Here is a 13,071-nt window from a genome sequence, read left to right on the forward strand (position 1 = left end):
TGAGTCTTTGGTTTATATTCTTTTAATTTCGTACGGAATTCCCATTTATTTTCTAATATTGTTTATTGCTAATAAATTACTGATGATTTGTCACTAAGACAATTAAAGAAAAATAATTTTAAAATTAGAAATAAGGGCTGCAATTACTAGTATAGTGATTTTATTTTTTTAGTTAAAACTGAAAACTGCCTGCCATGGGTCATATTTTCTACATTATATTTCATGTATAAGTGGGACATGTGTGTATTTCCAAAAAATAATAATGATATAACTTAGAATAGATAAATAGTCTCACTTCTACAATAATATATTATCTGTACACCTCAGGAAGATTGTAGGGACCAAATCACATATAATTTATACCAAAATTCTAAGCAACCAAAGATTTTGCAAATAATTTTATACTTTGAGAAAGCATTGGATCACATAATAAATATATTTCCAATTTTATTTCTTATAATTCAATGCTTCTTTTAGTAGTTATCTCAGGAGAACAAAGAATAAACACCAAAATGTAATTCACAATGTATAATGTATAACAAATCCTTGCTATTTATTAGAAAGCATAGTCATGTAAAACCCAATCTTTGTGTATTGTTGCTGAAAATAACAGAATAATATCCTACAAAACAGTCTTGCCTATTATATGCCTATACGTCCCATGACATGAATTGTTAAAACATGTTTTAGAATATGTATGATAAGACTGGATAGAATGGAAACTTTCATACAAAAACTGCCTTTACTACACACACACACACACACACACACACACACACACACACACACACACGGCTTACTTTTTTTGTCCAAGCCAAGGATCATTTGGAATCAATTCATCCAAAGTTAGTCAGCCAAGATTGTTACATACGTATTGTTTGCTTTTCCTTTAGCATAAGTTTTATTTCTTTTAATGTTATTAACAGTTTGAAAGCTATTGATATTACCCACCTATAACTTAATATAATGTTTATTGCTTTTAGTCTTTAAGTTCAGATAATTTAACAAATAGATCTCCTTACAATACACATGCACAAAGCTTTTCAGAATACAGAGCAGTTTACTTCATCAAATAGTAGCAATAATAAGCCATCAAAGTTTATTTGGAAGAGCAAATGTGATTTGAACTCCACTTTCAGTTAAGTCACAATACATTATATATATGTATATCTATACACACACACACACACACACACACACACACACATATATACACATTTGTTTTAGTTGAAAACTATGTTTTTCTAGGCTTTTGATCAATGATATTTTCTTACTTAATTAGCAAGTCTAAAATGCCTCTACACATCAAACACAAATGCTTGCTTCTTTAGTGTTTTACTATCTTTAATTGAATAACAAAGACTTTTTTTAACATGTGATTCTTTTTTTTTTTTTTTTTTTTTTTTGCCATTTGCAAAGTATATCCATTTAGTTTGGTTTGTTTTCCATAATTAATGCTGACTGATAGCTGTTTTTCTTTCTTTTTTCTATTCTAGGTTGTGGAGACTAATTTGGTTGCTTTTGATTGTCACTGGATCATTATAAATGAGGTAAAGCCAATTAAACCATATTGTTTACTCTAGGTCCTGTTTGTATATGTATAGTCACAGCATTTCCTTTGGCCTTGGGTTTCTAAGAGGAAATGGAACACAAAATAAATGTTCAGCTTACCGAGTGGACGCTATTACATAAAAATAGAATAAAGAGTTTTTGTTTGTTTGTTTGTTTGTTTTAAATTGTAAAGGGTTTTGTATGAATGAAATAAATGGAGAACATCTTCCCCACTGAGTATCTTTTAGCATTTTCCGTTGGAACACACTGTCTGCTTCTGGAGATCTTCTTTATAAAAAGTACAGTTCTTCTTTGTAAGCAAAGTGAATTCTTCCCAGTGGAGTGCTTGTGCTCCATTTGTATTTTAATGTTGTTTCTAGAACTTTTTATATCCAACCCCCTCTTAAGTAGCTCAGCATATGAATATGAATAAACAACAACAGCTTTTTTTTCTTTTCATAAAGGAATAAAACAGTTTAAAATCCATCAACTTGTCCATTTCCTTGTGAAAGTTTTTTGACTTTTGTAAAGACAATGCATAAGATTTAAAATACATTACAATATGAGAACCTTGTGAAATAAGTTTTCCATTCATACCTGCCAATCAGAATCGGAAAGTACAATGAGAAAATCAGTCATGGACAAATAATGAGATCACATATATTTGTCTCCAAAATACCTAGTATTCAATCATTACTTATGATTATAAATAACGTATCATTTATCAATAGGTACTAAATATTGAATTATAGAATGGTAAGTTTTGATTCAGGGAAAAAAATAGTATTTGGGGTAAGAATTCTGGTTTTGTAGTCAGCAAGTCTGGCTATAAAATTAGTTAGCTGTATTATTTTGGATATATAATATAATGATCCTGTTCCTCAGACTTTTCATTTTTACAGTAACTGTATTAACATTTACTTTACAAGTTCATAATAAAACTTAAATGAGATATTATCTAACACTGTTAGCATAGTGTTTAGCAAGCGACACTATATAAATAGTACTGCAATAATGATCATAGTGCATTCAAGTTCAGAGATCACTTTCTCAGACATTATTTTTTTGAGTACTAAACATCATTTTATGAGGTACTAAGGGAATGAGGTTCATAGAGGGTAAATGATTTGCCTCTCTTTACATAGAAAAATGAAAATGATTCCAAGTTTCAAGTTGTTTTTCCTATACCAAGCTTCATTGATGGGATGATTCTTTTTAGCTCAGTGAAAAGACACTGGAAATATCTTGCATGCCTGTTTTTGGTCAGCCAAATTTTAGTTCTGCGTGATTTGTCATTATATTTTGTACTGCCAATCAAGATGTGTTTCTCCGAGATCTCCACAGATGATGTGTATGTGTGAGATCTGCTTTTCAATGAAGTTTTGATACTTTCTAATTTTCTAATACCTCTCAATTTCCATCTGGAATGACTAAATCTCTGGATAGAGGGGAGGGAAAGGGAAACTTAGCAAACATTCAGGATAACTTTTCAAATTAGAAAGTTTTATTTTTATTTTCCTGCAAGGAATCTAAGGTTCAAAGAAATTAAACAATTTGTGAAATATCACACAACTATTATGTGGTGATAATGGGATTTAAAAGAGTCTTTTTCAGTCTAAAGCTTTGGTTGTTTTGCTTTGTGTTGTTCTTTCTTTTATTTTTTTAAATAATTCTCCTTACAGATTGTATTTTTGAAATTTCTGCCACCTCACTTTTATCTTATGAGAGTCATTTATCCTACTAGGTATTGTCTTTAGTTTATTTTCTAGATTAACTATTTTTTGAAATAGAGAATCCTCCTAAGTCCTTTTTTTTATATCATACCTACTTTCTGATGGGAAATAGACAACACTGATTTCTGATGTAAAACAAGTTGGAGTCATTTTACCTGTTTGTGTCAATAGAATTGGCTAGGAAAAGAAAAAGTGATCCATTTCCTACTTGGAGACATTAATCAAAGAAAAAGTGATTTATTTCCTACTTAGAGATACATTAATCAAACCAATTAATACTTATAATAGATAATTTGAAATGCTCGTTCTATTCTATTCTGTTTGGTAAGTTTGCAAAAGGGACCCCTGAATTAATTATTTTTCCATTACCAATTGGACTTCTAAAACTACACCTGAATCTTAAAAGTGTGAACCACGTAGAGCTCCCCAGAACACAAGTGGTCATCTCCCTACAGTTTATGTGTCAATTTGTACCGTAGAAGAAATCTCTCCTTCATATTATATAGAGGAAGTCTGACTGAGTGGACTAGCATATATTTCGTTGGTGGTGAATATCATGGAAAGAATAACAGCAGTTTCTAATTTACTATATTTTCATAAATGTTATGACTCATTTTGTTGAACTTATTAAATTTTATTTCATAAACTATTAGGAGGAAAAATGCTATTATTAAATGGGTGTTCCATAGTTTGGGCCACTATTTTGCAAATAAAACATCTACACAAACAAGCAATCTAACCAGCAAATAACTCAATAAATGTTAGAAGTATAGAAGACAGATTAGAAGACCTTGACTTTTTTTTTCTCCTCCTTTACATTTGGGTTTTCTATGGTAAGGTGCCATAACTATTTATAACTTCCATTTACTATTACTGAAACGCTTATCTCCTTTTTACCCATAAATCTTTTTACTAGTCCTTGAATAGAGATGTCATTTCTTTGGAGGAGGTCAGTACCACCTAGTTTTGGAAAAAACTGATATTCATAGCCCACATTGTATGTATTGGTTATTATTTTTTATCTAAACTAGGTTAAAACTCAGTATAAGCATGTTTTCTGTATTTTCATCCCTAAAAAAAAGAAAAAAAAATTGTCAGTGTATCTGCACTCAACACTCTTGCTTCCACATAATTGTATTCAGCCACCTCAGTCTCTTTGAAATATACCTCATAAAACTTGACTCTCACTACCTTCACTTCATTTACAGGATTGTGTATACAAATTTATAATGGATAAATTATAATTTACCCTAGTTTCCATAAAAGAAAAAGCATGGATTTCTCCAAATATCTAGGAAGCTAATAAACTCTAAAAGTAACAACAGCAAAAAAAAAAATCTAACATGAAAATGTCCATTTTGACTGAATGTAGAAAACATGAATCTGCTTAGTTTGGTTTGTGTAGCTACTATTTTATTGCTAATTTTAAAATGGGTTTCAAACATGTATTTAATCTTACTGCATCAATAATTTTTTTAGAGAGAGACTATAAATCAAAGTTGGCATTGTGCATTATGATACAAATTGATGTAGAAAGTTGAAAACAATATATACTTTTTTCATTTGCATTACGTGTGCTATAATAATGAGAGGCTATGCCAGCTCATATGGTGTAATCAATCATATGTTAGTAGTTGGTAATGGTATTTGTCTTCTCTCTACAATTAGTGGCTTCACCTTAGAACAGCCTTTCCATGTAAGCATTGTCATTCCTTCAGGGTCCTGAAGCAGATATCCTCGCATGTTATTTAAGTTTTACAAAAATTAGAAATTCAGATGGGAAGATATATACTTTTTAGAACTGCAAGAAGTGCAATGCTATATGCACCTTTTTTTCCCATGATGATACTGAACCTGACCTTTGGTGTCCTGACTTCTCATTTAAATAGTTTAAGTCATTATTTTCTGTTAATCACTACTGAGTTCTGCAGTCAAGGATTAGTTGTTGTTGAGATTAAAACAGTTTATATGTATAATGGATGTTTTCATTTTTTCTAGTTTAGTGATTAATTGAACTGTTCACCACTAATCTATCAAGCTGCCATTCTGCTCTCTTCCTGCTGGTATATATCCTACAGTTGGTTTTGTTCCATATTTCAACATGATGTTTATGTAATTATTTAACACTAATGTTAAATTTTATGGAAGCATAAAAGGATCGTCTTTGCTAAAACGTGAAGAATATAAACATATTAGCAAAAACAACAACAAAAAGCATAATCATTTCAAACTGCACTACATAGTATACTGCTTACAATCATTGCTAGAATCTGCCTTATCCAGAATTGTTAAAATTATTAAAGCTTCCCAGTGTCTAGACTTAAAATTTCAGTTACCTATTTTCAGAGGATAGTTTGGTGAAAACTTGCTGTTAATTCATTCATTCAATCTTTTCTATATCGACATTTATTGAATACCTACTATGAGCCAGAAACTTTGTTAGATAAAAAGAGATAAAAGAATGGGAAAAGGAAGGAAGAACCCCTTCAATGAAAGAGTTTATGTGATATCGGTTGGCATCTGCTATAACGGATTTTAAGATTCTTCCCTTCCCTAGAATTCTATTAATAATTTAAGCTAATAAAAATGAACTGGCGTCTTAAGATGCTTAAACATAGAACTGGGAGGAGTATGGGTGGAGGTGGGCCCCTTGTTAATTCTCTAGTCTTGACTTCCTGTTGAACTCTATGGTAACTTAGTTCCAGGGGAGGGATGAAAATAAAGGGGGAAGCCATGGTGGGTTCTGCGCCTTCTTCCCATGTGGGTGGCCAGTGGACAAGACCAGCCGGCGAGTGTGCACACACTTTTTGGTTTTGTTTCTTTTACTTTTCCCAAATCAACCGTTTTCTTTTGGTGGATTACCTGGAGAATTATTTGGCCAGTCGACAAAGATTAAAGCTGATATCCTAAAAGAGGCTGGATCCAATTTTCCTAAAATATTTGTTCGGGAAAGTGGCTGTTTCTGAATGGAGTTGTATGCCTACCAGATATTTTAGCTTTCTTTTTCTTTCGCTCTTACACAGTTCAGGGTTTGCATTAGAATACTATGGGAAAGTAAATAATATTTTCTTGGATATATTGACTTTATTCTTAATAATCTTTTATTATCTGTGTAAACCATTTTCAGGCAAAAATGACTGTATGCTTTGCTCTTAGAGAAGTAAAATAGAGAAAAATTAAGCACACTAAAACATATGTTTATTTTTATTGCAATATTCTTATTTCATAAATATACTCATTCAAATAAGTAGTACAAAAAAGGATAATTTTATAATTTAGGTTCTTTAAATGCTTTAAAACTCTGGAATTGTTCTGTATATCTATAGAGATTAACATTTTTGGTGGTACTAGGTTCTTGGGATAGTGAGTGGTGACTAGAAAAATCAGATGGTTTAAACATTTTTAAAAATCAGAGAATTAAAACAATTTTGATTCAAGTAGATTACACAATAGCTTCACATTTTACTATAAAAGTTTATTTACGGATTTTTTCATTTAAAAGCATCTCTTAATAGATTAAGTATTCACTTGGCTTTCAGTGTTTATATAACATTACATCTACCACTCTTGAAATACACTTTTTGAAATGCAGAAGTAAAGTTCTGTAAATATAAAATAGCTGCCTAATCAAGTTTTCATATCACTATCAAACTGTTTTTGAAATCGGGTGTCAAAACTAAAACTGCAAGTAAATTTTTTGAGACAGACTGTCTGTGAGCTTCATTCAGAATGGCAGATTCTTTCCTCCCGGAAAATTACTTTCTTTTCCCTTCCTCAAATAATAATAGGCAAATATATTCAATTCAAATTGACGTTTTCTCAGATATACTTTAGTCACTTAGACACCTGAGAACTTCAGGTTTTGGAACCTGTAAAAAGCAACCATCCCTTTTTGTGGGTTTAAAATAGTCCTGTTCCAGACTTTGGCTGATGATGGATGACTTTATCATTCCTTATAGAATCATCAAGCTATTAGATGCTGGAATGATATATCTTTAGAATTTTAATTCCTATCACTCATGAATATTAATCTAAATAATTTCTGTAAGGAAATATGGACTTCTTGTATAGTCATTTCAGAGAGTGTCTCATTTGATGACATTTATAAATTCGTACTATAAATACAGAGCATTTTGAATGAAGAGCTCGGAATGTCTCCATTTCTTTATTTATAACGTGAGAACAGTATCTGAATCTGTATTGTTTTCAGCAGAAAATGAGATCATAGGTGATCTTAGCATTTTGCCTAACACATAATAAGCACGTATAAATGTAAGCTTTTATTCTAATACGATGATTTGTAGTTTGTCAGGGCTAGAGCCAAGTAGAGATGGTTCTCTCTGACAAAATGTTTATAAAACTTAGTATTGCTAAAGAAAAAAAAAGACCACATATATAACACAGTTTAGTTATATATGTTAATATTATGAGAAGAGTGGTATATATTTTTAACTGCTTTTAAATGAAAATGTCTGTATAATATGGAACTTAAAAAGCATGTAAAGACATTGAATAGCAATATTAATTTTAAAAGATTTCTGATTAAGGTGAAGGCTAAAAATGGAGTCGACAGGACACTGTTTAATTCTGCTTTGTGAGTGAGTAGGTGACAGAAAATTAAAAAGTGATCAGCTTTTTGCCAGACAGATTTTTTGGTGGCCAGTGACGTGACACAGACTAAAGGAAAAATACGGCCTTTTAAACTGTGAAAACCATTCTTATGGCACGTTAAGGATTAATCAACCATAAATCCAGGATATTATACTGGATACAGCGGATGGCAGGTGTTATTTTATTTTCAGAAAATGTATATTTCATAAAGATTATAAATAAAGGATGAATTTTAAACCTAATATATGCTACAAGGAGAACAATATGTGATTAGTCCAATAAGGTAAAAAGGAAAATTTACATCTGTAGTCTTTTTGTTTTTCATTATTTTATAATTCTGTGAATCAAAACTGAGTAATGCTCGCTGCAGTCCAAAATTTATCTTGTGTCAAATCTCTTATTTCTATTGTCATAAGAATCTACTGAAACCAATAATATGTTCATTTCAAAGACTTCCTTGGTTTAAAAGGTTCCAAATGGACAAAATAAAGCACAAACTGATTTAGTAAAGACTGACTTAAAACAAGAATTTATTCTGATCACTTTCATTCTGACTGTTTCCAATTAGAACAGATGCGTGTTATAAAAATATTTCATTTTTGTTGCTTCTACATCGATGATTGAGTCAAATCATAAAATTTAAGTCTGGACTTGGGAGGCAGGGGAGAAGGAAGCATAAAGCATATTTCTTTGAGTTTGGCAAACACTCATATGCAAAATAACATTAATTTGGGTAAGGAGCACCCTCACTCATCCTGGTTCACACCGTATTAATCAACAGTTTTTCATCTTTATATTATGACCACAATTATATACTAACTTATTTATTCAACATTTAGTGAGTACTTTTAAATCTATTCTTAACCAAGAGAAATGTATAGGTTAATACCAATAGTTCTAAGAAATGATTGGGAAAATTCTTAAAAAATAAGATCTCCTCTATATTATATCCTTTATAGCCCCATTTTTCATTGTTAAGAAAATTGTATAATATAATACTCTTCCATTGCAACTATATCCCAAGGTACTCAAAGTACCTTGAAAACCATTAATGAATAGTAAATTAAAGTAACAGCTTATTTTCTGACTTTTTTGATGTTTGGACAACACATTTTTTCTGAAGTGTTCACCATAATAAATTATAAACATATTAATAAAGTGTATTTAAGTGAATTGCTCCATTTGAAATAATTGAGGCATTAAATGGATAGAGTTTAAGCACAGAAAGCAAATACAAATGAGTTCCTTATTTAAATGAACATGTGTTGTTTTCATTTGGATGTGGGCTCAGCATTAAGCAAATGTATTACAGTAAGAGAATCCCTTAGTATTTCTAGATAACAGTTTATTAATAGTTTTGGGTTTCTGTTACTATATTAAAACATTTCTAATTCTTCTATTTCTTATCTTATCTTATAGGAAATAAATGATGTGGATGTACAGGAACTTGTAAGAAGGTCAATTGGAAGATTAACTATCATTCGGCAGACATTCCCAGTCCCCCAGAATATAAGTCAGCGATGTTTCCGTGGCAACCATCGGATATCTTCAACATTGTGTGATCCAAAGGATCCGTTTGCTCAGAATATGGAGGTATATTCTAAGTCAGGGTATTTGTTCCAATGGTGCTTTGTTGAGCAATTGTGGAGAGGGGTGTTTGACTTGCATTGGATTTAGAATTATACACGTTTGCAGTTTCTGAACTAGTCTTTTCCTTCAGCAATTTATTAAGTCTGACGGGAAGAATGCTAAGAATCTGTGTCTTTGATCCTTGTAGACTCATTATAGCAAAGTATCTACTTGTTTAATACTAACATAATAACTAAAGGTTATGTCTTTCTCAGCAAGTAGGTAGATCTATAGCATTTTTCACAGTAGAATTTGTGATTGATACCCTTTAATGCCAAACTACAAATTATTAAGCTAATAAATTTGCCTGACATTTTTGGCATAACGAAGACATAGACTTTTTTTTTTTTTAAAGATTAGTCCCCAGTGTGAAGGACTTCACCAAAAAACTATTTAGAAATACAAAAAAAAAAAAAAAAAAAAAAAAAAAATGCCGTGGTATTTCATAGTCTTTTCCAACTCAGATGGAATATAGCTGTTAACCTGCACTATTCAGAACACAAAAAAGAATTTGAAAGTAAATAAATAAAATCTTTGAACAGCAAATAAAGAAACATCAAGTCCCTGCAGCTTACTCATAAAATGCCCTTTAAATACTCACCCGGAGCCTATTTTTTTCCCTTAAGGAAAAGCCTATCAGAATTTTTGTTGTTGTTTTATTTCTCTTTGCACTGGAGGTCTCAATATGTCAAATTGACAGCAGTGTTACAAAAAGCAGGCATGTGGACAACAGTAAGGATCTATAAGGAGCACTCTAGCAAAGCAAGAGGCAGGAAAAAGAAATCAATCCGATACACTGATTCAAATATCCTATCAGTGAAAGACTTTGCCTGTAAAAACAACTCTGTGTCATAAGGTAGTTTCTAAGGGTATCACTGTAATATACTGCTAGCATATTAGTATTTAAACCATAGGTCTGAGAGATCAACAAAGATTAAAGTCATGGTCCATTTCAGAAGTCAGAAGAATATATGTTTTAGAAAACTATTCCTTCAAAATATTTAACATCAAAACATCGTAATACTTAGAGATGTTCAGTTTGAACTTTTTGGAAATATAACCCTATGAGAACTAATTCAACCACAATAACACTAGATAAATAAGGTGATTTTGCAAAACTACTATTTTTGAATGATAACTCCACAGTATCCCTAACTTTAGTCAGTTTTGATTTTTCTTTTTAGATGAATCATTACTTGCCCATCTATTTCTTCATATGTATTACCATAGTAATGAGTCTTGTGTATTTACCAGGTAGCTGGCTTTGGGATCATTGCCCATAGAACATTCTGTTTCCTACTAGATTTTAATCTCTTTTAGACTAGGTTCCCTCCAGGACCTGGTATCATAAAATCCCATAAAGTATTAGTCTATCTTTATTTCCCCTATTATACTTATCACAGTGCTTTGTACCCTTGTGGATATTTGTGGATTTGAATGTAATTAAGGAGAAGGCAATGATCAAAATAAGCCACTCTGAAGCCTAAACAAGACCTGTTTAAATTTTAATGCTAATCCTACTGATATGCTTATAGCGACCCAATTTTTCTTTCTTTTTTTTTCTGTTTTTCTTTCTTTCTTTCCTTCTTTCTTTCTCTCTTTCTTTCTTTCTTTCTCTCTCTCTCTCTCTCTCTCTCTCTCTCTCTCTCTCTCTCTCTCTCTCTCTCTCTCTCTTTCTTTCTTTCTTTCTTTCTCTAGCCTCGGATATATTTTTATTTAAGTTCAAAATATGTTAAAGTCTCATTATTAACGTTAAAAGTTATAACATATGAGCTTCTTTAAAATTAAAAGTGGCTTTCAAATGATTTACCAGCTAAATTACTTAGTTGTTTTCCCTCCAAATCTTCAAGGAAAACCAATATGCCTAGGACATGGTTCGTATATGTTCTGTGGCTGTGAATGCTCCCTGTTACTACAACTTACCACCAGAGCTTCTGTGATCCTGTTTGACAACTGTGGAACTAGAAGAATATTCAAACCACACTGACAAATATTCTACTCTTGAAGTGCAAGGAACTCTCTCTGATCATCCAGAAGATTCTGTTCTTGGACCTAATATTTTCAAAATGTGTATCACTACCTGAATGAAAACGACTAAAATATGCCTATCAAATTTGTAAACAACATAGAGCTAGGAGGGAAAGCTTGTGTTGTGTAACATAAAAACAAGATCCAAATTGTTAACCTTACTGAATAACAAGACTAAAAGTTGAAATTCCACAGAGATAAAGAATAGGTTTAACATCAATTACAGGAAGTCTCAATTCATGAGACCTGGTTTGACAGCTGTTTAAGGCTATGAAGGTGAAGGCATATTTGGTATGAATATAGCACAAGTCAATGGTGCTCTCAACCATTCTAATGTAATCTTGGTCCCCATGTCAGATTCATTTTGTTAAGATCAAGAGAGGTAGACTTTATCTCTCTCTTAGTTGAATCATATCTGCATTGTGTCAGTTCTGAGTATTAAACTTTGAACAGAAACACTGAAAAATAAGAAAACAAAGGAAGAGTGCTGAGATGATAAAACAAGCTAGAAATTATATCAGGTGATGAACAACTAAAGGAAAGATGATGTTTCAGGGCAAGTAATAGATATTGTCAAATATTGGAAGGCTGTCACATAAAGGAGGTGGGTGCTGGAGGTTCAGTGAAGTCAGAAAACAACAATAGTGACAGTAGGGTGGAGAGAAATTATAAGTTAGATGGTAGGACACTGGAGTTTAAGGCGTTAGAAGAGGTGCGTATTTGTGTCCAGTGAATAGTCACTGTGTTGGTTGTGGCCAGAGTAGGAGTAAAGATCATGTGTGTAGAAATCAAAATGACCTTTTTAATGCTGGGGGATACTTTGGGATTACGGTGAAGAGGAAGTCAAAAACCTAATGTATAATGGGTGACAAAGAGATCAGTAGATGATGGCAGGAAGGGGCTATAAATGTGACATAGCAAAGAGCACGGACCTCAAAAGAGAACAGGAACTTGCCTGAAAAAGAAATAATGAAAGGGGTATTAGGAAGTATTAGGAAGCTCAAAGAAATTTCATCACCCCCTTTTGATCCTGAAGTTAGGAAGGTGGGCAAATGAGGACAGACAGTCATTTGATGAAAACACGTGTCACTTATTGAATATGAAACAAGTGTCACCTATTGAATATGAAGACCAGCATTCATTCACAAAGTACACGCTTCACAAGGTTAACAAGAGACTGTACCTCAAAAATGTCAGGTGTGGATGGACCAAGTTGTCAAGTTTCTCACATCTGGATTCTATCAAACCTACATGATGTTAAACTTGACTTTCTTTTATTTTCTTTGTCTTCTTTTATTTAACAACTATTTATCAAAACAAAACAAAACAAGCATTCCCTAGGTTCTAGGCTAAGTCAAATGGAAATAAACAATAAGGGAAACAAAAGTACAAAGGGGAAAATATATACAATATGAGCCCCTGTCCAGAAGGAACTCATATTCTAGTGTAAAGGGCATATTTGAAGAAAATCTTAGCATTATAATATATTTCAATAGAAGTATGCACTGAGTGTTATGGG

The 13,071-nt window shown here is 31.9% G+C and overlaps 1 protein-coding gene across 2 annotated transcripts in view; it reads left to right on the forward strand.

Moving 5' to 3' along the window:
* Nucleotides 1-13,071, forward strand: part of GRID2 (glutamate ionotropic receptor delta type subunit 2) — a 1,348,544-nt gene that overhangs the window by 814,438 nt on the left and 521,035 nt on the right. For both annotated transcript variants that reach the window (XM_033106341.1, XM_033106342.1), the window contains exons 5-6: nucleotides 1,497-1,550; nucleotides 9,315-9,488. In XM_033106341.1, the coding sequence (XP_032962232.1) occupies nucleotides 1,497-1,550; nucleotides 9,315-9,488 (228 nt within the window). The remainder of the gene's footprint in view (nucleotides 1-1,496; nucleotides 1,551-9,314; nucleotides 9,489-13,071) is intronic.

This window comes from Rhinolophus ferrumequinum, chromosome 5, assembly GCF_004115265.2.
Source record: "Rhinolophus ferrumequinum isolate MPI-CBG mRhiFer1 chromosome 5, mRhiFer1_v1.p, whole genome shotgun sequence".
NCBI classification, from domain to species: domain Eukaryota; kingdom Metazoa; phylum Chordata; class Mammalia; order Chiroptera; family Rhinolophidae; genus Rhinolophus; species Rhinolophus ferrumequinum.